Here is a 25,095-nt window from a genome sequence, read left to right as displayed (position 1 = left end):
TAAGGTACAAGAACATAAGCTACTAGTGTAAGGGGAGCAATTACTTTTGAGAGGCATTAAGAACTGACATTAAGAATTTTATGCTTTTATAGTTTCTAAGTATATGCTTTATATATTATAAACAATTACAATTTTATAGTTGCACCAATGTCAAGTTATTAAAGAGATGTTAGAAATCATCTCTGGTCTGATTAAACCTGCTGCAACCTGTTAATGAAAGTATTCATGTTATATGAAAATGATTCCAGTAGGTATATTTCTAGCAAATATAAAAATATGAAGACAGTCTACAGAATGGGAAAACATTTGCAAACCATATATCTGATAAGGAGTTAACATCCAAAATAAATAAGGAACTCAAACAACTCAACAGCAAAAAATCCAATTAAAAAAATGACCAAAAACTTGAATAGACATTTTTTCAAAGATAGATAAAAGACCAACAGGAACATGAAAATTGTTCATTGGTCATTGGGGAAATCCAGATTAAAACCAAAATAAGATGTCACCTGATGCCTGTCAGAATGGCCATCATCAACAACACAAGAGATACAAAGTGCTGCTGTGAGTGTGGAGAAAAGGAAACACTTGTGCATTATTGGCAGGACTGTAAATTGATACAGCCACTACAGAAAACAAGATGAAGAACTCTCGAAAAATTAAAAATAGAACCTCATATCACCAGCAATTCTACTCTCAGGAATAGATGCTCAGGAAATGAAAACACTAACTTCAAAAAATATCTGTAGCCCAATGTTCACAGCAGTGTTATTTACCATAGCCAAAACATGGAAGCAACCTAAGTGGCCACTGATGGATAAATGAATAAAAAAGTTGTGATACACACACACACATATACACACAATGCAGGATTATTCAGCCATAACAAATGAGGAAATCCTACCATTTGGGACAATGTAGATGGACCATGAAGGTATTATAAGTAAAATAAGTAAAATAAGTCAGACAAAGACAAATACAACATGATCTCACTTATATGTGGAATCTTAAAAAAAAAAAAAAAACCATCAAACTCACAGAAAAAGAGATCAGGCATGCAGTTACCAGAGGTGGAGGGTGAGGGGAGGGAGAAATGGAGGAAAGGTAGTTAAAGGTACAAATTTCCAATTATAAGGTTGGTACAAGGCATACAATGTACAACAAGGTGACTAAACACTGCTGTATGATCTATAAAAAAGCTGTTAGGAAAATAAATTCTGAGTTCTCATCACAAGGAGAAAATTGCTCTTTTTTTCTTTTTATTCTTCTTTCATTTCTTTTTATCTATATGAGTTGATGGATGTCAGCTGAACCATAATACATGTAAATCAAACCACCATGGAAAAAATAGTGTCAGTGTGTATCATATCTTACAGACAATCCTATGAATAATCACAATAAAATGCATTTATGAACAGACCCAGTGGTTTTTTTTCTTTTAATTGAGAAAGACTCATTTGGAAAACCATTCTTTTCAGAGTCTGCAAATGGCCTTTTCTGTCAAAGTGCTTGCAGTGCCTCCTTCTCCACCTGCTGGGTTGAGGGAGGTGAGCATGGCGACTTTGAAAGCAAGGACTGAGGGTAATGGAATCACAAAATGGAAGGAGCTTGAAACCTCACTTGCAGGAGAGTCCCTCACTAATCACTACCCACTTTTGGACTTTCTGTGACTGAGAACTAAACTTCTTCCATGTTTTAGCCATTACCCATTTCTAGGTTGGTTGACCACAGCAACTAGAATTAACTAATATTAATTAGTGAAGCTAAGGAGTTGATTACCTGAGGTACTTACGTACAAAAAACCTTAAAATTTAATATGTGCTATGACAAAACAATAAAGGTTATAGGAAAGTTAGGGGAAGGAGCAATGAATTTTGCCCAGAAAGGGTTCTGAAACTACGTAATGGGTGGATTAGGTTTGAAGAATGAACAGATAAGAATCTGTCAGAGAGACAAGTTGAAGGGAAGGGGCAATGCCTGGTACAGGGGATGGTACGAGCCAAGGCCTGGATGCACACAATGTCCTTGTAACTGTGCCTATGAGGGCAGTGATGAGAGCGAAGACCAGGAATCTGTGGGGCCAGACTGTCACACATCAGGGGAGCAAACATCACCTTGTGTGCAGGGAGCACTATTCTACGTTCCAGGTGACATGAAGTACAAAGGGTTAGATTAGGAAGCCAGGAAGATTGAGTAAGAGGTACTGGTTGTACACATGGTGAAAAAGAGGCTGCACTGCCAAATATTTCTGAGGTTAAAAACTAACCCGATTACATGTAGCAGGCGAGGGTGGGGAGGGGAGAAGGAGGAACAATAAAGAATGAAGAGGAGTCAGCTTCTATCTTAGCAGAAAAAAAAATTCTATAAAGTACTAAGAAAAGTAACTATTCTGAAGTCGGAAAGCAAGTACAGTTTGTGGGGGAGAGAAAACCAGAATTAGTTCAGCTTTGAAGCTGAATCTGAAATACCCTTTCAAATCCCTCAGACAGGTCTCAGGAGAGATGAGTCTGGCCTGAAATGTGTTTACTTTAGGGACGGGGCAGCCTTTGGAAATGAGAGCATGAGAAAGCCCTGAATTTACCTAATGGGAAGGTCCCTAAATCACCCTAGCAGGAAGCTACTCCATTTTTTAACATTTAAATTTGATTTATTAACTAAGGTCCTCAATTAATTCAAATAAACAATTTTAGAAAGGCAGACTGAGTGAAAAGTCTTTTCCTCTGCTTATCAAGCAACCTGTTGTCTCCGCCCAGAGAAATCAATGTCAGCACATCTGTATCCTTCCTGAGATATCTTCACTCAGACAAGCAAATGTGATAAAATCTCCCTTCTCCCGCTTCTGTAACACATAGACGTAGATCCCCATCCTGCCTTCCCCAGCTCAAGGACATTGACTTACCTTAGTGTGGCACCTTCAGTCTTAATTATATCTCCATCTTTCACATAAACATACTGTTGCTCTCCATTGCCTATAATTTCTTTTCTCTCAGGATTCCGTGGGAGTTTTTTAATGCAATAGGTAGTGTCTAGTCACAAAACATGTAAAATATATGAAAGTCACATTTTAAGTGATAATTCAGCCTTTTACAAGATCAACTTCCATAGAGCCATAGAGCCACAAACACTTGAGTAAATTAACAGTAAGAGGCAACAGAAATTGGGATGAAGCATACCTCTGAGATGGTAACTATTTTTTCCCACCTTAACAAAGAGATTTTTGTTCTATCATACCCTTTCAGATCTACATAAAAGCCTTTGCGTTTTTCTAGTCACTCTTATTTTTATACAAAATTTGGAAATAGCACTTCACAGTCTCAGCTAGCTTTGAGATCAAGATGGGAACTGAATACTGTATAACACCAGGAACTCTACTCAAAGCTCTGTAATAATCTATATGGGAAAAGAATCTGAAAAAGAACAGATATATGTGTGTGTCTGTGTGTGTGTGTGTATATATATATATATATATATATATATATATATATATATATATATATAATTTATGTCTGTCTGTCTATCTATAAGATCCTCTGGAGAAGGAATGGCAACCCACTCCAGTATTCTTGCCTGAAGACTCCCATGGACAGCGGAGCCTGGGGAGGTAGGTGGGTGGGTGGGTGGGGGGGCTACAGTCCATTAAGTTACAAAGAGTGGGACACGAATGCATGCGTAAGTGAATTACTCTGCTGTACACCTGAGACTAACACAACATTGTAAATCAACTATACTCTGATATAAAATAAAAATTTAAAAGAAAATGGGTTTTTAAGGAGCAGCAGTACAGAACCCAGAAACTTTTTTCTAAGTGCCTGCTGCTGCTGCTGCTGCTGCTAAGTCACTTCAGTCGTGTCCGACTCTGTGCGACCCCATAGATGGCAGCCCACCAGGCTTTTCTGTCCACAGGATTCTCTAGGCAAGAATACTGGAGTGGGTTGCTGTTTCCTTCTCTAATTTAAGTGCCTAACAAAATAAAAGAGATACGGCATCATGGCAGAACTTAATAATAAAAGGATGAGAGCATAAGGTTCCTTCTATGAATGCTGAAAGGAAGCCCGAAACCTAGGGCTGAGATATGAAAACATTAAAATCACTGTAAACCATAATACCCTCCCTGACACAAAGACAATCAATTACTTAACCAATCAACACCTGAGTGGGCAATCATATAACCAGTATATCACGTATAGTGAATACAAGCACCATGATCCCAAAGTGCTTAAAAACTGTCATAGTTGGGGAAATAAAACACAAACAGGCAATAACTAGAGGACTACACTGAGACCTATTTCATGGATATACTAAATGGACAATGCAGCTAATAAAAGCAACAAGTGTTTGGAGAAAGGAGCAACAGTTAGGAAGGGGTTCATAGACAAAATAGAATTTGAGGTGTGACTTACAGAATGAGTAGGATGGGAAAAGGTTCAGAGAAAGACTTGTGGGGAGTCGTGCTAGTAAAGGCATAGAAACAAGGAAGAGCTCTGTGCATGTGCCAAATGTGACGCTGCCTACTTGTCCAAAGCAAAACAGCTCAGTTCAGTTCAGTCGTTCAGTCGTGTCCGACCCTTTGCAACCCCATGAATTGCAGCATGCCAGGCCTCCCTGTCCATCACCAACTCCCAGAGTTCACTCAGACTCATGTCCATGATGAGTCAGTGATGCCATCCAGCCATCTCATCCTCTGTTGTCCCCTTCTCCTCCTGCCCCCAATCCCTCCCAGCATCAGAGTCTTTTCCAATGAGTCAACTCTTGGCATGAGGTGGCCAAAGTACTGGAGTTTCAGCTTGAGCATCATTCCTTCCAAAGAAATCCCAGGGCTGATCTCCTTCAGAACGGACTGGTTGGATCTCCCTGCAGTCCAAGGGACTCTCAAGAGTCTTCTCCAACACCACAGTTCAAAAGCATCAATTCTTCGGCGCTCAGCTTTCTTCACAGTCCAACTCTCACATCCATACATGACTACTGGAAAAACCATAGCCTTGACTAGATGGACCTTAGTTGGCAAAGTAATGTCTCTGCTTTTGAATATGCTATCTAGGTTGCTCATAACTTTTCTTCCAAGGAGTAAGCGTCTTTTAATTTCATGGCTGAAGTCACCATATGCAGTGATTGTGGAGCCCAAAAAAATAAAGTCTGACAGTGTTTCCACTGTTTCCCCATCCATTTCCCATGAAGTGATGGGACCGGATGCCATGATCTTCGTTTTCTGAATGTTGAGCTTTAAGCCAACTTTTTCACTCTCCTCTTTCACTTTCATCAAGAGGCTTTTTAGTTCCTCTTCACTTTCTGCCATAAGGGTGGTGTCATCTGCATATCTGAGGTTATTGATATTTCTCCCGGCAATCTTGATTCCAGCTTGTGTTTCTTCCAGTAGCGTTTCTCATGATGTACTCTGCATATACGTTAAATAAGTAGGGTGACAATATACAGCCTTGATGCACTCCTTTTCCTTTTTGGAACCAGTCTTGTTCCATGTCCAGTTCTAACTGTTGCTTCCTGACCTACATACAGATTTCTCAAGAGGCAGGTCAGGTGCTCTGGTATTTCCATGTCTTGAAGAATTTTCCACAGTTTATTGTGATCCACACAATCAAAGGCTTTGGCATAGTCAATAAAGCAGAAATAGATGTTTTTCTGGAACTCTCTAGCCTTTTCGATGATCAAGCAGATGTTGGCAATCGATCTCCGGTTCCTCTGCCTTTTCTAAAACCAGCTTGAACATCTGGAAGTTCACAGTTCACGTATTGCTGAAGCCTGGCTTGGAGAATTTTGAGCATTACTTTACTAGCCTGTGAGATGAGTGCAATTGTGCGGTAGTTTGAGCATTCTTTGGCATTGCCTTTCTTTGGGATTGGAATGAAAACTGACCTTTTCCAGTCCTGTGGCCACTGCCGAGTTTTCCAAATTTGCTGGCATATTCAGTGCAGCACTTTAATAGCATCATCTTTCAGGATTTGAAATAGCTCAACTGGAATTCCACCACCTCCACTAGCTTTGTTCGTAGTGATGCTTTCTAAGGCCGACTTGACTTCACATTCCAGGATGTCTGGCTCTAGGTGAGTGATCACACCGTCGTGATTATCCAGATCATGAAGATCTTTTTTGTACAGTTCTTCTGTGTATTCTTGCCACCTTTTCTTAATATCTTCTTCTTCTGTTAGGTCCATACCATTTCTGTCCTTTATCGAGCCCATCTTTGCATAAAATGTTCCCTTGGTATCTGTCATTTTCTTGAAGAGATCTCTAGTCTTTCCCATTCTGTTTTTTTCTTCTATTTCTTTGCACTGATCACTAAAGAAGGCTTTCTTATCTCTTCTTGCTATTCTTTGGAACTCTGCATTCAGATGCTTATATCTTTCCTTTTCTCCTTTGCTTTTCGCTTCTCTTCTTTTCACAGCTATTTGTAAGGCCTCCCCAGACAGCCATTTTGCTTTTTTGCATTTCTTTTCCATAGGGATGGTCTTGATCCCTGTCTCCTGTACAATGTCACGAACCTCATTCCATAGTTCATCAGGCACTCTTATCTATCAGATCTAGGCCCTTAAATCTATTTCTCACCTCCACTGTATAAGCATAAGGGATTTGATTTAGGTCATACCTAAATGGTCTAGCGATTTTCCCTACTTTCTTCAATTTAAGTCTGAATTTGGCAATACGGAGTTCACGATCTGAGCCACAGTCAGCTCCTGGTCTTGTTTTTGCTGACTGTATAGAGCTTCTCCATCTTTGGCTGCAAAGAATATAATCAATGTGATTTTGGTGTTGACCATCTGGTGATGTCCATGTGTAGAGTCTTCTCTTGAGTTGTTGGAAGAAGGTGTTTGCTATGACCAGTGCATTTTCTTGGCAAAACTCTCTATTAGTCTTTGCCCTGCTTCATTCCGCATTCCAAGGCCAAATTTGCCAAAGCAAAACACTGGCTGAAAATGTGGAGGGAAAGTGGAGTAAGTAAGCTGAGCTCAGATCATGGAGGGCCTTAAAGTGCCCTTCACAGAACAGAAGGATTTAAACTTCACTGTATGTGGCTACTGTACACTCTTTAGTAAGAAAATGAAATAGTGTTAACAGGTAGATGAGTATGATGGCTGAAGGTGGGGAGACTGCAGGGGGAGAGATCAGAAAGACAGGGGTGGGGTGGGGTGACTGCAATAAATCCGCTGATGGTGAGCATCAGGGCTAGGGTGGCATCAGTGGAAATACGGGAGAAGAAAACATTCCGAGGAAAACTGACAAAGGATAGAAATCTGGCTAGTAGGGAGGAGACAGAAATACCACAAATAAAATAAAACAACAGCAACTAGACCTTCCTTCTTCTCAGCTCCAAATCCCATTACTTTGCATCTTAAGAGGCAGAGGCAAAAAATAATATGTCATGCTGGGAACTGACATTACACAATAAGGCTGTCTTCATTCTAGAGTGAGATAGTGAGGCTTTTTTGTTTTTATTTTGTAATCTACACAATTTTGCCTTTCAGTGAAGCAGTGGAGATATTTTATCTCTAGTTATGAGATCTTTGGCAGACGACCCTTCCAAAAAACTCACAACTATCTCCAAATTACAAAACAAATGTCATATGATAAAATAAGTCTGTATCATAATGTGCAAATTTGAAAACACATATCCTATTCACAATAGCAATCTATACAGGCAAGATGAAGACAGGCATGATGAAAGCAATCATATTATTACTGAGATGGAATTCACATACTATAAACTCGACCCTTTTGAAATGTGCAACTCACTATCGTTAGGTTTGTTTGTTTTTTTTAAAGTATATTCAAAGAACTATACACCATAAGTACTATAAAATTTTAGAATGTTTTCAAATCCTCCTACTCAATGGCATTCACTCCTTATTCTTTCCTTCTCCCTGCTCTTGGCAACAACTTCTCTAATTTCTGTCTCCATCATATAATTATTTAAACAGGAGGAAACCCTCAGTCATTTGTTAAGGTTTATGGATTATAACAACATTGTTGATGCTAATTATTTAAGCTGATACAAACATGTGATATTGCTCATGTATAATACTTTCTAATAAAAACACATTCTAATTGAAAAGCAGGAAGCAACTGTTTGACTCCTAAGGCTTGGATGTTAAACACATGGCAAAGGCCCAACTTCAGCTGCAAAATAATAATTATCAGATAACAAAATATAATTTATAAGATTTACCCCAAACCAAACCAAAACACTCAGACAGCCCGAGGCCATCTAGTTCTCATGTCTGGTAAAATTCTGGTTCCCTGTAAGCCACTGCTGCTGCTGCTAAGTCACTTCAGTCGTGTCCGACTCTGTGTGACCCCATAGATGGCAGCCCACCAGGCTCCCCTGTCCCTGGGATTCTCAAGGCAAGAATATTGGAGTGGGTTGCCATTTCCTTCTCCAGTGCATGAAAGTGAAGAGTGAAAGTGAAGTCGCTCAGTCGTGTCCGACTCTTCGCGACCCCATGGACTGCAGCCCACCAGGCTCCTGCGTCCACGGGATTTTCCAGGCAAGAGTACTGGAGTGGGGTGCCAAAGGAGTTCCCAAATCACATACTGATTGTATTTTACATTTTGTAAGCAGTTTGCTTAAGAGGCAGTCTTCCCTGGTGGCTCAGATGGTAAAGAATCTGCCAAGAATGGGAGAGACTCAGGTTTGATCCCTGGGTTGGGAAGATCTCCTGGGGTAGGGCATGGCAACCCACTTCAATATTCTTGCCTGCAGAATCCCCATGGACAGAGGAGCCTGGTGGGCTGCAGTCCATGGGGTCATAAAGAGTAGGACATGACTGAGCAATTAACTTATCTTCCCACAAAAATCTTATAAATGACATTCATAATTTTGGCGTGTCCTGCTAGAAACGTAGGTGGCTAGCACTGTAAAGTAGTTGAAATTTTCTGCCATGCTAACAGCTAAACAAAATTATAAAAAAATTTAAACTAATAATTAAAATATGGAACAAAAAAAGTGAAATGGAACAAAAATGACAGTGATTAACAATTGAGAGAATACAGAAATATATGGAACTTTGGGGAGGAGACCCTGAAAGTTACCTCTGAACAATTTTAGTGCTGAGCAACTCAAGGTCTGCATGTAGCTGGTCTAGTTTCCACAGAGTTCAGAATGAAACACTAGCCACGTCTCAAATAAGCACTAAAGTTTTTGTGGCTATAAAGCCGTGTCAAATTTCTCCTTTTAAATCAATATAACAGTTAATTTATTAAATAAATATTATTTTGTAGGGAACTCAAACCTATTTTCATGTTTAATTTGAAGGAAGTGGGTCAGATGGCCATTAATAGGTGAATGGATACACATCGATGGTGGTATATTCCTACCATGAGTTACTATTTGGCAATAAGAAAGGGACAAACTACTGACGCATGAAACACAGGTGAATCTCAGAGACAAGATGTGATGTGAGAGAAGCCAGACAAAGAGTGGTTCTGTATTCTTCCATTATAGAAAACTTCAAAACACACACAAAACTAACCTATGGCAAAACGAAGCAGATGTGTGGCTGTTGAGGGTGGAAGGGGAGTCACTGCAAAGGGCCACTGGCAGATCTTTCTGGGGTGTTGGGAGAATTATCTTGATTGGAGTGGTCATATCAATGTTTGCCAAACTATACACTACACATGGGTACATTTTATGTATGTGAATTCAAGCTCAATAAAGCTGATTCATGAAGGAGAAAAAGGGGGCCATAAGTATTTTAATTCATCACCCTGACACTCACGTTAAAAGAACTGACCAGAGGTAATTAAAGGTCCTCAGTATAGTTTTTTACTTTGCAAAATTTAATGATGGACAAGAAAAAGAAAGGCGAGGACAGGTCAGACTAAGAAAGAATAATTTCCTGCAGTGGATAGTCCCCTTGGATTGGAAGAAAGGAAGTGAGAAGGTAAGACAGGTTAGACAGGTTTTCACAATCGGCATCCTGGTGACATTGGTGCTGGGCCTGAGAACATCTTGGTGTCCCAATTAGTCTCAAGGCCTAAAAAGACAGTAATACAGATAATACTAGTTGAATGCTACGTGCATCCCTTGTGTGAATGAACTTTCTCAACTTCCTTGTCTTTCCACTGCCTTGGACAGGCCAAGTACAGTCCTGTTCCAGTATCTCTGGCCCTGCAATGCCCTCAGCCAGGTAAGCCCCGCTCTCAGACACTGTACAGCTTACCGCCTCTCCCTCCACCCTGGATCTCTCTGCCACTGCCCTCCTCTGCTTTACCCTTTCTCCCCTTGCTTTCATGTTGTCACTTTATTTTTCTTTGTAGTACCTGTCACCATCTGATCTATGATCCATTTACCATTTACCTTCCCTGTGAGGATAAAGCTCCATGTTTTGTTCACTGCTAGGTTCCTTGAGTCAAGAATAGTACCTGCATATAGCAGTCACTCCAGTGTTTGGTAGAGGAGTGGATGGGTGAATGAAACTATGTGTGTGATGGGATGAGGGAATGAGAAAGACGGTGAAGTGTCAGTACTAAGAGGTTTCAAGGACAGAGAATTACCAATATGACACCCCTTCCCCAGCAGTTCAGTTTATCACGGTGACTGCCTTATGCTCTGGAAGACATATGGATAAGAACACACCCACCTCACAGTACTCAGGCCACGTGATCGGCACAGTGCCGGGCACACAGTAAACATTCAACAGTAGCTGCTTACTATTTAATCTGAAATAGTAAGTGTCACACAAACTAAATTAAAACTGACCTTTGCTATGGGCATCGGGGAAAAATACCACGTAAAAGAGATCAGAGGTAGAAAATAAGACTTTTCTTTCCTTCTTTGTTAAAATTGGGGCTAGTTTTCAAGTTACAGTAGTTTCTGAAAGTACCATTTAATTATGGGGTATTCAGTAAATGGTTTACTAGCTTACTTAGCTCTGTTAACTGAATTAAATGATCCTGAAAACACAGTTTTCTTCAATGAGCTTAATGAATATTTTCTGTTTACCATTATTGATGCTTTTACAAATATCTGCTATGCCTCCAGTATGATCACGGTGCCAATGGGTCACTATGATTTCCTGGATGGCTGTGTTAAATTCCGTCAGAGCCTGCTTTAAACAGCTGATATATTCTGGGACTGATGGTTCTCCAGTGTCGATGAGGATCCTCCTGAAAATTAAATGGAAGATAATCACACAATCAGAACACATAGTATCAATATATTTCTCACATAGATAATTTACAGTACGTGTAAGAAACTGCATAAATTGCCTTGCTTCTAAAGTGCTTGAAAACCAGATGCATATAAGCTTAACTATAATCATCTCACCTTAAGAAGATTCTTTGAAAAAACTTAAAAGCTAAATGCAAGTCTCAACGAGGAATAATAGCAATGACATTGAACAATTACATAGCATTTAAAAGAAAAAAACAAGAAAGAAGGCACAGTTCCAAGGATCTTACATGTTTTTACAACTGTATTCCTTGTAACAAACTCTGAAGGTAGGCTTTTCATTATTATATCCAGAAATTAAGTAACTGGCCCAAGGTTACTTTCCAAAGAAATGGCAGAACCAACATTCAAGCCCAGGTATTCTGATGCCAGAATATGCATGTTTATTCACTCTGCTCTCGAGATTTTTTACAGCATCCTCAAATGTCTGAGCAATAGGGAAGAAGCTGATTCAGTGGTTTCCCTAAGGAAATGTAGTCTTCTGCACTATATACAAAATGAAGTACTGGGGTTTCCGTATGGGAAAGGGAGGGCAGCAGGGGAGCAAGGGGTGGGGGTGGGGGAATGTTTGAGCTGTTTCCTTCCTTTACTTAGACAACTTACTTTTTCTGCTTTGTGGTTCTGAATCCTCCTTCTGCTTTGTTTGCCCTTCCTCCCTGTTTTATCAACCTGAATATTCCCTGGAAGTACTGACGCTGAAGCTCCAATACTTTGGCACCTGATGCAAAGAGCAGACTCAATGGAAAAGACCCTGATGCTGGGAAAGACTGAGGGCAGGAGAAGGAGGCAACAGATGATGAGATGGTTGGATGGCATCATCGACTCAACAGACATGAGTTAGAGCAAACTCTGGGAAGACGGTGAAGGAGAGGGAAGCCTGGCATGCTGTAGTCCACAGGGTTACAAACAGTCAGACATGACTGAGCAACGGACCAGTACTGTTTTATGGGGGCAACAGTCTTTCTCTCTGAAGTGAAGAAATAATGGGGACATTTTCCTCCTCAAGAACCAATTCACCAACTTCTTAAATTCATGCTGTTTCACAAGAATCCCTCTCAAGCTGAGGCTGGGGGAGACAGGATTCATCTTGATAAAAAGTCTCAGTTATTCATTTGTGCATTAATTCCTCAATAGCTGTTTATGAATGATCTACTATGTGCTATGCTTTTCTTTTTTGTTGCTTTTTACATTTTTAACATCAAAAATGTGTTATGCTTGTCTCACAAGGCAAAAACCCATCTTGCCCTGGAAAAACCTGAGTTTAAATGTTAATGATATCTCTTCTGTGATTTCTGATGTTGACTGAATTGCCACACTGGAAACTTCTGACAGTGATAACTGGATTAAAACCTTTAATTATACTATCCTAGACTTACTCTTCTGAGAAGGCAATGGCAACCCACTCCAGTACTCTTGCCTGGCAAATCCCATGGACGGAAGAGCCTGGTAGGCTGCAGTCCATGGGGTCGCTAGGAGTCGGACACAACTGAACGACTTCACTTTCACTTTTCACTTTCATGCATTGGAGAAGGAAATGGCAACCCACTCCAGTGTTCTTGCCTTGAGAATCCCAGGGACGGGGGAGCCTGGTGGGCTGCCGTCTCTAGGGTCGCACAGAGTCAGACACGACTGAAGCGACTTAGCAGCAGCAGCAGACTTACTCTTCACTGGTTGCATCAAATATTAAATTATATATTCATTTTGGGGGCTATCTGATGATTTATGGTATCTACAAGTCTCTAAGCCAAGAGAAAACAAAGCTTTTGTTAAAGGTGTATTTTTTCTGCCAAGTTCATAGGACACCCTTAATACACTACCTGAAACACTGTAGGCACTTAGGCACTTTTCTACTATGAATGAATGAAAGCTTTCTTTTTTCTCTTTTAATTAAATCCCATTTAAAACAGTAAGAAATACTATGTCTCCAGAAATTAAAAAAAATACCAGAAGTGTTTTATTAAAGCACAACTTAATCAAGACTAAGTTGTATTAATACTTTACAAACAGGACCTCATTTTATTAAGCATCCTGCAAGGAAAAAATGAAGTTTCACTTTTCATCTACATTTAACAGTGTCTCTTGAAATGTCACTTTTAAGTTCCTGCCACCAAGGACTAGGGCCTGTTTCCTCATCCTTTGAGTATGGATGTACACTGGGTTTTCCTATGGCCAATGGACTGACATGAAAGTGATTGTAAGCCTTTGCCTCTAGGTCTTTACATACTTCCTCTCATTCCACTGGAACCCTGCCATCAGCCAGTGAATACGTTAGGCTAGCCTGCTGCAGGATAAGTGACCAAAACACAAAAATAAAAACCATACACTGCTACTTTGGCTGCTTGGGGAAGAACGGATTGAACAGGGACAAAAGTAAATGCAGACAGGCCAGTGAGAAACTATTTTAAAAGCCTAAGCTAGAGTTGTACTGGCTTGGACAGGTTAACAGCAGTGGAAATGTTGAGATCTTTATAATGGCTTGGATATGTGTGTGCAGGAAGTAAAGAAAAGTGGACAAGGAGGGTACTTAAGTACTTACCTTGATTATATATGAGGATGGTTCTGTTTACCAAGATTCAGACAACTGGAAGAAGACAGGTAGTTTCGAGTATCCAATCAGAGATATAAAAAAGCAGTTGGCTACCCTTGTCTGAAGATGAACCTGGATTTGTCTACAATGGAGCTATAAATTCGGGAGTTATTAATGAATACAACAGGTGAAGCCCAGGAAGTAGTCAAAATCCTCTGGGTAGAGAATACAATGATGAGAACAGAAGAAAGAGTAAGACTGTCTCCTGAGGAACTCAATAGCTTAAAATATCTGGTAAAGAGGATGATTCTATAAAGGAGATTGCTGGAGAGTAGAATAGCTAGAGAGGTGAGAACAAACCAGGAGAAGGCCGTGTCAATAAATCAGGGAGTGGTCCACAGCATCAAAAGATACTGAAGTTCAAATAAGATGGGAATGGTAAAATGCCACTGGGTTTAGTGATACAGGAGCCACCAGTGATCTTAGTGGAATAGATGGATCTCACTTATCAGAATCACCTGGACCCCATTACTATTCATTTCTAGCCACCTAACATCTACTAGACCTGCCTTTTGAGAAACCTATATGCAGGTCAGGAAGCAACCATTAGAACTGGACATGGAACAGCAGACTGGTTCCAAAAAGGAAAAGGAGTACATCAAGGCTGTATATTGTCACCCTACTTATTTAACTTCTATGCAGAGTACATCATGAGAAACGCTGGGCTGGAAGAAGCACAAGCTGGAATCAAGATTGCCAGGAGAAATATCAATAACCTCAGATATGCAGATGACATCACCCTTATGGCAGAAAGTGAAGAGGAACTAAAAAGCCTCTTGATGGACGTGAAAGAGGAGAGTGAAAATGTTGGCTTAAAGCTCAACATTCAGAAAACGAAGATCATGGCATCTGGTCCCATCACTTCATGGCAAATAGATGGGGAAACAGTGGAAACAGTGGCTGACTTTATTTTGGGGGGCTCTAAAATCACTGCAGATGGTGATTGCAGCCATGAAATTTAAAAGACACTTACTCCTTGGAAGCAAAGTTATGACCAACCTAGATAGCATATTCAAAAGCAGAGACATTACTTTGCTAACAAAGGTCCGTCTAGTCAAGGCTATGGTTTTTCCAGTGGTCATGCATGGATGTGAGAGTTGGACTGTGAAGAAAGCTGAGCACTGAAGAATTGATGCTTTTGAACTGTGGTGTTGGAGAAGACTCTTGAGAGTCCCTTGGACAGCAAGGAGATCCAACCAGTCCATTCTAAAGGAAATCAGTCCTGGGTGTTCTTTGGAAGGACTGATGCTAAAGCTGAAATTCCAGTACTTTGGCCACCTCATGCGAAGAGTTGACTCATTGGAAAAGACTCTGATGCTGGGAGGGATTGGGTAGGAGGAAAAGGGGACGACAGAGGATGAGATGGCTGGATGGCATCACCAACTCGATGGATGTGAGTCTGAGTGAACGGGAGTTGGTGATGGACAGGGAGGCCTGGCGTGCTGCGATTCATGGGGTTGCAAAGAGTCGGACACGATTGAGCGACTGAACTGAATTGAACATCTACTTTATACAGCAGAGCAGCAGCACTGGCACATTAACTTATCACAGCTCAGCTGCATGGGCTCAACATCATCTCTCTCGCTCTCATCTGTGAGTGATTCCACTGGCCATTCATAGTAGTCTAAGTAGTGCAACATCAAAGACGGTGAATCTGTTCTTCTCTCAGTCAGCTTCAGGTTCTTCATGTCTTTTAGCACCAGCACTTTGCCACGCTGAGTGTGATTCTAGTGTTTAAAGATACAGTATGGATTTTTCATACAACATTGTCCCCAACCCCCGCCAATTTCTTCATCTGGTTTTCAAACAGAACCAGCCATCTGTTTCATCGCTGGAGGAAAAACAGGCTGTGTTGAACTTATTGAGACACAGTACACTAATCTCCTATGTTGTGTTTTCCTGAGAGACTTCCCAGGATAATTTTGACTATATGCAATTTTCATCTTAGGTACTGACTTTAGAACTCATTTAAGATGACACACTGAAAAGTGAAGTGCACACCTATAGACTTCCTGGGGTGAGTGGGTCTAAGCCAACCCCGACTCTATGCTAGATATCAGGTATTTTTTTCTGCCTAATTTTCTGTTCGCCTAGACCCCGGAGGCAGCTTAAAGCTCTGACTCTGCGTTGTTTATCCTGACTCAACTTTTTGCTTTCTGCTAGATGGTCAGTACTTCCAGATTCTCCAAGCTGCTGCTTCTAAAACTGATTTACCAGAAAAAGGCAAATACAGTGGACACTTCAAATGAAAACCCAATAAACTACTTATTAAACTGTTTATTAATCAACTAATTTTACTAATTGTAACATGTCTGCTGCTGCTGCTAAGTCGCTTCAGTTGTGTCCAACTCTGTGAGACCCCACAGACAGCAGACCACCAGGCTCCACCATCCCTGGGATTCTCCAGGCAAGAACACTGGAGTGGGTTGCCATTTCCTTCTCCTATGCAGAAAAGTGAAAGTGAAGTCTCTCAGTCCTCCGACTCCTAGCGACCCCATGGACTGCAGCCCACCAGGCTCCTCCATCCATAGGATTTTTCCAGGCAAGAGTACTGGAGTAGGGTGCCATTGCCTTCTCCGTAACACGTCTAGTTCATGGCAAATAGATGGGGAAACAATGGAAACAGTGAGAGACTTTATTTTGGGGGGCTCCAAAATCACTGCAGATAGTGACTGCAGCCAGGAAATTAAAAGACACTTGCTCCTTGGAAGAAAAGCTATGACCAACCTAGACAGCACATTTAAAAGCAGAAACATTACTTTACCAACAAGGTCCGTCTAGTCAAAGCTATGGTTTTTCCAATAGTCATGTAAGGATGTGAGAGTTGGACCATAAAGAAAGCTGAGCACCAAAGAATTGATGCTTTTGAACTGTGGTGTTGGAGAAGACTCTTGAGAGTCCCTTAGACAGCAAGGCGATCAAACCAGTTAATCCTAAAGGAAATCAATCCTGAATACTCATTGGAAGGAGTGATGCTGAAGCTCCAATACTTTGGCTACCTGATGTGAAGAACCGACTCATTGGAAAAGACCCTGACGCTGGGAAAGATTGAAGGCCGGAGAAGGAGGAGACGACAGAGGATGAGATGGTTGGATGGTATCACTGACCGATGGACATGAGTTTGAGCACGCTTCCAGAGTTGGTGATTGACAGGGAAACCTGGCGTGCTGCAGTCCATAGGGTCACAAAGAGTCGGCCAGGACTGAGTGATTAAATTTAACTGACGAACACGTCCAGACTGAATAATTAAATTCTGGGCTCAAGGTAAACTATATCTTATTTTCAATTTTTATTATCTAGAGTAAGGACTACACAAAGATTGCTCAATGCACTTGCTGTGCAGTAACTGACATGTTACCGTTCCTCCATCATACCACTAAAACAGAATGCGTCTGAACAAGACAAAAATCTTGGAAATACAGACAGGTTATTTCATTCGCAGAATAATTTAAAATAATTAAAAATATTTAAAATAAAGTCACACAACAGTAACAGGAAACAAAGTTAGCTCTTCTTTCCCCAAGCTGGCTAGCTTTTTCCCTGACTCGAGCAATTTGAAGCAAGGAAATCCTGCTCTCCGCTATAGAGTTAAGGAAAAGGCCTCAATACAACCTCTCGCTTTTGCGAACGGAAGTCAAACTCAGGGCCAAACACCAGTGAAAGTCAGGTGAGGAAAGTAAACGCATTCTTGGATTCTTAACCTCCAAGCGATCCTAGTGTCTCAACAACTTAACCTCACTCTGGCTTTCAAAATCAAACAAAGTAAATTGGGTCTCGAAAACAGGAAACATGTCCGTTTTTCCTTAGCGATTTGTAAGTTAAGACAGTTGACTACCCCGGGTGGAAGTGATTTAGGGGAGGAGGTGTCCGAATCTGCGTGGGCTGGGGCAGGACCCCACGCTGCAGGCTGCGGGCGCACAGCCTCTCCACCCGCCGCGAGCAGTCCCCGCAGGCCCAGCTCCGTGCGTCCCGAGAGGCGGTAGGTATGATGGCGAGGGTGGAGAAACGTTTACCTGGGGCCGGTCCCCACCAGGTAGGTGTTGGTGCCCTGCAGGGTCATGGGACCCGGGTTACAGCCTAGGACGCGAATCACCCGACTGGACAGCCGTTCTATGCGCTGCAAGGTGGCAGCCATCTCCTCCCCTGCCGCTCGCCGCCGCGGAGCAGGCAAGACCGCCCAAGCGCGGAACCAGCAACAAGGCTGGAGGCGGGGCCGGCGGTCACCTGACGCCGAGCGAGTGGAATGGGGCGTGGACCCGTAGCTGTGCGGGGGGGCGGGGACATAGGTCACGTGGTGTAGCACGAGCGAAGTGGGCGGGCCGGGGAAATCAGCCCTGGTGCCGTGGGCGGGGCCAGAGGTCACGTGTTGACGCGCGAGCCCAGCAGGTGGGGGAGTCGCGGACTTGCGGTGAGGCGGGCCAGTGGCACGTGACTCAAGCCGAGTTTCGTGGGCGGCAGCGCGAGGTTGTTCGCTGGCACGAGGCGCGCGGCGGCCTGAGGCGAGACTGGACTCCGGCCCTTGCGTGCTGCCGCCTGTCACAGGGCCTGGTGGTTTTTCAGGAGTTTGTTTTCAGGCAGGCTAGTTTGTTCGGCTGCGAAAGACACATTTTAACCCGGGAAGTCTTGTGATGGAGGAAGGGGTAGGCAGGTTTCGGGTTAGTTACAGAGCACGGAATCCGGGAAGGGTAGCTAGTCGGGTTTTCAGGTGAGGGTGGGTGAGTGAGGAGGAACTGGTTTATCTTTTATAATAAATAGTGAAAGTGAAGTCGCTCAGTCGTGTCCGACTCTTCGCGACCCCATGGACTGTAGTCCATCAGGCTCCTCAGTCCATGGAATTTTCCAGACAAGAGTACTGGAGTAGGTGGTTTATTTAGCACTTGCTGTGGAGAAGGCAATGGCAACCCACTCCAGTACTCTTGCCTGGAAAATCCCGTGGATGGAGGAGCCTGGTGGGCTGCAGTCCATGGGGTTGTGAAGAGTCGGGCACGACTGACCGACTTCACTTTCACTTTTCAGTTTCCTGCATTAGAGAAGGAGATGGCAACCCACTCCAGTGTTCTAGCCTGGAGAATCCCAGGGATGGGGAGACTGGTGGGCTGCTGTCTATGGGGTCGCATAGAGTCGGACACGACTGAAGCGACTTTGCAGCAGCAGCTGTGCCGAGTGCATTTTACAAACGTTCAGTTCAGTCACTCAGTTGTGTCTGACTCTTTGCGACCCCATGAATCGCAGCAGGCCAGGCCTCCCTGTCCATCACCAACTCCCGGAGTTCACCCAAACTGATGTCCGTTGTGTCGGTGATGCCATCTAGCCATCTTTTCCTCTGCTGGCCCCTTCTCCTCTTGCCCCCAATCCCTCCCAGCATCATGGTCTTTTCCAGTGAGTCAACTCTTTGCATGAGGTGGCCAAAGTATTGGAGTTTCAGCTTTAGCATCAGTCCTTCCAGTGAACACCCAGGACTGATCTCTTTTAGAATGGACTGGTTGGATCTCCTTGCTGTCCAAAGGACTCGCAAGAGTCTTCTCCAACACCACAGTTCAAAAGCATCAATTCTTTGGCACTCAGGTTTTTTCACAGTCCAACTCTCACATCCATACATGACCACTGGAAAAACCATAGCCTTGACTACTATCTCCTTTAATCTTCACAATGAAGAAGGCAATATTTTTATGTCCATTTTACAGGCGCAAAACGGAGGTTTGCAGACATTCCCCAACCTAGTACTGACACCCCAAGCCCCACCTGCAGTGGGTTCAAGGAGCTCTGCTCCCTTTTGTGCCACTTGCAGTACCCCCACCAACCCCAAGACTAGGGGAGACGCGAGCGCGTGTGTTGGGGGTGTGGTCTTGGTGGGAGGTTGTGTCCAAGACATAAAGGACTTCTGTTTCTTTGTAAGGAGTCCTTTCCTAATCTGCTGAGCAGTTAACTACCCCAGTGTTAACTAACCTTCCCCATATTAAAAAACAAAACAAAACCAGTTACTGTTTATCTAAAAGGGAATGCACAGATCTCATGATCAGTTTCATTCCCTTATGGGCAATTGTATGTATGTAAAAGATGTGGAACACGTGTGATATCCTAGCCCATGCCTTTTTCAAAAGAAATGATAAATTGATACATTAGATGCTAGTGGTTCTAAAATTTAGGCCTTTTTAAAGATAATTATTTATTTCTAATTGGAGGATAATTGCTTTACAATATTATGTTGGTTTCTGCCATACATTAACATGAATGCCCCATAGGTACATACACACCCCCCTCCCTCTTGAATCCCCCTCCTACCCCATCCCACCCCTCTAGGTTGTAGGGCATGCATTTTTAACATCCTTTTTGGCAGGTGTTTCTGGAGAAAGGATTGTTGCTCTGTATGCAGTGTTTATATTACAAGTAGAAAGTTTAATATTCCAGATTTCTTGAAAACACACCTGGATTATGTGTGGCAAATTTCTTTCGCTGTGTCTTTAAGATGTACTTTTAATAGCAAAATGTTTCAAAAACCTTCATTGAAACAATCATGTGAATTATCTCCTTTGCAATGGGAAGGCAAGCAACAAGTCCTTTAAAGACTGCTTGGAATAATCATCAAAATTCCCTATATCAAGTATTTTCAACTCAACAATATTTATTTGTCTGTTATCAGTAGCTCTTCCAGCAAGAAGCTGGCTTCCCATTTTAAAACCTGTCTCCTGGAAAGTCAGCAAACCTTTGAGAAGAGAGTGGAACTATTTTTGTGGGCAGCTCAACTTTCTTATTCCTTAACTTTTTTTTTTTTTTTTTTACCTCGTGAATTAGAATTTCCCTTGTGCCTTCCATCTCAATCCCATTTAGTTCCTTGCCAGGGTCTTCATTTGGTAGATGAAGAAATGGGCCCAACAAATAATTTAAAAGTGACTTGAGTCGTAGAAGGAGAAGTTAGACACTAGCAGAAGAGCAGAACAGAGTGTAGGTGATGAACTTGGTTTAGAGGAGTTTAAGTTGAGTTCATTGTGGGATATCCCCATAAAGAAATCCACAAATAGTTAGATGTATGGCTTGAGCTAGGAAGAAAGATAGAGGCTGCAAATTCAAAACTGAGTCTTTGTGAATATCAATGTAACTTGAAGTTTTACGTTCCCACGAAAGAAGACCAATGATTTTTACATTCTGTTCAGTTACAGTTACAATAATTGATCAGCTACCTCTAACGTATTGTCATTGATGTGCGGGAATGTGTGTAAAAATGAATAGGATAGCTTTATAGAGGCTTATAACTAAAAAAGAGATGTACATGATAATATTTTAAAGCATATTCAGGTGAATCCTATAGAAGTATAGTGAAAGTGATGAGATTGCTAGAAGGAAGGAGAGAAATTAGGATGATCTGAGAAAGCTTAACAGTAGTGGATGTTAGCTGATTCTTAAAGGATTGATATAACTTTTATCAGGTAGCTGAAGGAAGAAGGGTTTTCTGGACAGTAAATAACCTTGAGCAAAGGCTTGGAAATAAGAATTGTAATGTTTGTTTTGGTAATAGAAACCAACGATCATATGTTCTTGGGGCATAGGGTTTGAGAAGGTATAAAATTTGAAAAATTAGGTAGGTAGGGCTCTATTAATAATACATTGTAAATTCTTTATTAGAGTATTTCAAATTCAGGAATCTCTCCCTTTCAAACATGAATTGTCCATTTAGATATGCTGTGAGGCAAATTATATTTTTTAAAAAAATTAATTGATTATATAGTAAAAACTTGTAAACTCATCAGCCTTAAAAGGAGCCATGTAATTCCTTCCCCCAAGGTGATAGTTAAAAAAAAAAAGGATGTACTATGGTCACAATGATATAGACTCTTATCACTGGATTAGAATATCGCACATGTGACTAACAGGTGATTTCAGTTTCATTTTGGTTTGGATCTTAAAGGTTTATACACTCCTTAATAATGCTTATTTTCCGTGAGGAAGAAAAAAAAAATTCCCAGGATGAAGATTTTCCAGAAGGAACTTTGAATTAAAGAAGTCTTTTTATATATGGCAAGTAAGTCTGTATATTATGTGTATTAAATTTGATTGACAAATGAACATTTGCTAGTTTGTACTTCTTCAGGTATCTGCTTTATTGCAAAGAGAGGAAGAGAGCTGTACAGTGGGCAAAGTTTATATATTTTGACTGGCAGCCAGATAGTCACACAGGTGGGTTGACCTCTGAATGAGAAACTGGATTGAAACGCCTATTAAGTCAGTGTTCCAAATTCTCTAAGTGAAGTGAAATTTTGTAGATTGGCATTATTTCTCATAAGGTGGTATTGGAACAGTGATCAGTTGTAGGGATAAAGATGAACATCCTTCATACAAGTTATCCGACTATGTGGTTATTGAAGGAAGTGCAGGCCCTTTTTTATGAGAGCTGCTATATTTATTAAGTACTTTGCTGTGTAGTTTTCTTTCCAGTTGGCATTATGTTCTGCTTCACTAAATTGGGAATTTAAAAGCTGCCAGATCAGATTAGTTTATTGAGTCTGATATTCTGCCAATAATGCAATTTCTAAGTTTCTTAGAAATTATTTTTTCCCATCTTGTAAATCTTGATTCAAATGGCTAGAGTTTTCCTTTTCCATGCCAGGTAAAGTAAGCTATATTTGTGGGGAGAGTGTTTAAGAATTGTGTACAAGGAGGTCTACCTTGTTTTATTGCGCTTCACTTTATTGCACTTCTCAGATATTGTGGTTTTTATAAATTGAACGTTTTGGCAACCTGCATGGAGCCAGTCTACCAGTGCCATTTTCCCAACAGCATTTGATCTCTTTGTGTTACTGTGTTCAATTTTGGTAATTCTCACAGTGCTTCAAAATTTTTTTTATTATTGTTAGGTTTGTCACGGTGATCAGTTATCTTTTACAACTGCAAAAGGATTTTGTCTCGTTGAAGGCTGAGATCATGGTTAGGAGTTTTTTTAGCAATGAAGAATTTTAAAATTTAAGTATACACAGTTTTTAAACATAATTAATGTGTTCTTGCCTGGAGAATCCCAGGGACGGCAGAGCCTGGTAGGCTGCCGTCTATGGGGTCGCACAGAGTCGGACATGACTGAAGTGACTTAGCAGCAGCAGCAGCAGCACACTTAATAGCCTACAGTTACAGCTTAAACATAATTTTTGTATGCACAGGGAAACCAAAAACTTTGTGTGACTCACTTCATTGTGATATTTGCTTTATTGTGGCAGTCTGGAACTGAACTCATAGTGTCTCCAAGTCATGCCTGTACATTAAAATTAGTTTACTCATTAGAGATAACTCACACAAATACCAACATCTCTAAGCCTCAGTTTATGATCTGTAAAATGGGGCCAATGATAATCTTACAGAAATTTGTGAGAATTAAATAAAGTTTGTAAAACATTTCACACATAGTAAATACTCAGCGTCTATCAGAATACTATCTATTCTTCTACTATGGGCTTCCCTAGTGGTTCAGATAGTAAAGCGTCTGTCTGCAATGCAGGAGACCCGGGTTCAACCCCTGGATTGGGAAGATCCCTTGGAGAAGGAAATGGCAGCCCAATTCAGTATTCTTGCCTGGAAAATCCCGTGGACCTGGAGCCTGGTAGGCTACCGTCCGTGGGGTTGCAAAGAGTCGGACACGACTGAGTGACTTCACTATCACTCTTTGTTTTCTTCTACTATATATGGAAATATTTTTTTTCCTCGATAGGAAGCTTAGGAAATTGCAGTTTTTTTAGATGATGTTAAACAGGACTTGGATACATATTAAACACATCCAATATAATCATATTAAGAAATTCGTCAACATTTTGGGGAATTTTGTTCCACATACTCAAAATCTAGTACATTAGACTTCTGAACTCACTGTTCCTTCCACCTGGCAAGCTTTCTCATATGATAGCAATATGGCTAATTTCTTTACTCAGATGCCATCTTAGTGAGGCCTGCTCTGACCATTCTAATTAAAATTACAACCTGTGATGCACCTGCCTCTACTCCAGCTCCTGATTTCCCTTAAAATGCTCTGTTCTTTCTGTAGCACTTATCACCTTCTAATATGATGTCTAATTTTACTTATTTTTATTATTTGATTATCTTCCTGTGCTAGGATGTAAGTTCCACAATGGCAGGGATTCTTGTTTCTTTTACACATGATACATCCTAAGAGCTTAAAATAGCACATCATAGGTGTAAATATTTAATTAAACAGAACTTTTTGATGAAGTCTCATCCTGCTAAACTCCATGCTTAAAGTGACATGACATCTTTCATTTAAGATAAGAAACTGGCTGCAGGGAAATTCATGCCCTATTAGATTAGAAATACTCAGACTTAAAAAAAATTTTTTTCCATCCTGTTGGCCACAACATTCTTGGTAGGAAAAGTAGCAATAATGAGTGTTTTCTTTTACTGTAAGAACAGTGAACTATCTTTTAATATTATTCTGAAATCTTTTAAAAGAAATTACATACAAGTGCTAAAATGACAGGAACACTGCTAAGTATTAGATTGTGTGTGTGTTTTTAAATAACATCTTCCCCTCCTAATTTTTAAAGTAATAAATATTCTTTATAGAATACATAGGGTGTTAGTCTACTCAGGCTGCCTTAATAGAATCCAACAGACAGGTGGATTAAATAATATAAATTAATTTTTCCCATAGTCTGGAGACTGAAAGTCCAACATTGAGGTGCCAGGAGGGTTGGTTTCTGTTGAGGCCTCTTTCTTTGGCTTGCAGATGGCTCTTTTCTTGCTGTGTCGTTTCTTATAAGGACACCACTCCTATTGGGTTAGGGACCCATCCTTGTGACTTCTTTTAACCTTATTACCTCTATAAAGCCCTGTCTCTAGGAACAGTCACTTTGAAGGTTAGTGCGTCAGCGTGTGAATTTTGAGGGGAAACTGTTCAGCTCATAAATATAGAAAAGAATGAAGAACAAATCATCTATAATACCATTAATTCCCCAGATAAAACTACTGTTAACGTTTTTCCTACTTTTCTAGTCCTATTTCCTTTACATTTTCAAAGCTTTGAGATTATAACAGTATTTTTTCCACTTAACATTCTTTAAAGTGAAGTCAAAGACTGCAAACTCAGATGCTTACAGGTATCAGGCAGACAGGCAAAGTAATAATGGTAACTAACAGTTATTAAGCTCTAATTGTATCAAGTACTTTTCTAGAGGCTTGTATGAATTATATATATATACCTTTCTTAACCTTAACAACAACCCTCTGAGATATATACCATCATTATCTCCATATTTCAAATGAAGATAAGGGATAGGGAGGTAAAAAGAACATATTTAAGGAAATACAGCTATTAGATAGCTGCATGGGCACTGAG

The 25,095-nt window shown here is 41.0% G+C and overlaps 1 protein-coding gene across 1 annotated transcript in view; it reads right to left on the bottom strand.

The window, feature by feature from the left end:
- The window catches only part of LACTB2 (lactamase beta 2), a 34,417-nt gene extending 16,425 nt beyond the window's left edge, over nucleotides 1–17,992 (bottom strand). The window contains exons 1-3 of the mRNA XM_005689055.3: nucleotides 17,780–17,992; nucleotides 10,952–11,115; nucleotides 2,900–3,026 (exon numbers count right to left, since the gene is read on the bottom strand). Of these exons, the coding sequence (XP_005689112.2) occupies nucleotides 2,900–3,026; nucleotides 10,952–11,115; nucleotides 17,780–17,901 (413 nt within the window). The 5' untranslated portion in view covers nucleotides 17,902–17,992. The remainder of the gene's footprint in view (nucleotides 1–2,899; nucleotides 3,027–10,951; nucleotides 11,116–17,779) is intronic.

This window comes from Capra hircus, chromosome 14, assembly GCF_001704415.2.
Source record: "Capra hircus breed San Clemente chromosome 14, ASM170441v1, whole genome shotgun sequence".
Lineage (NCBI taxonomy): Eukaryota > Metazoa > Chordata > Mammalia > Artiodactyla > Bovidae > Capra > Capra hircus.
This window is presented reverse-complemented; position numbering and strand designations above follow the sequence as displayed.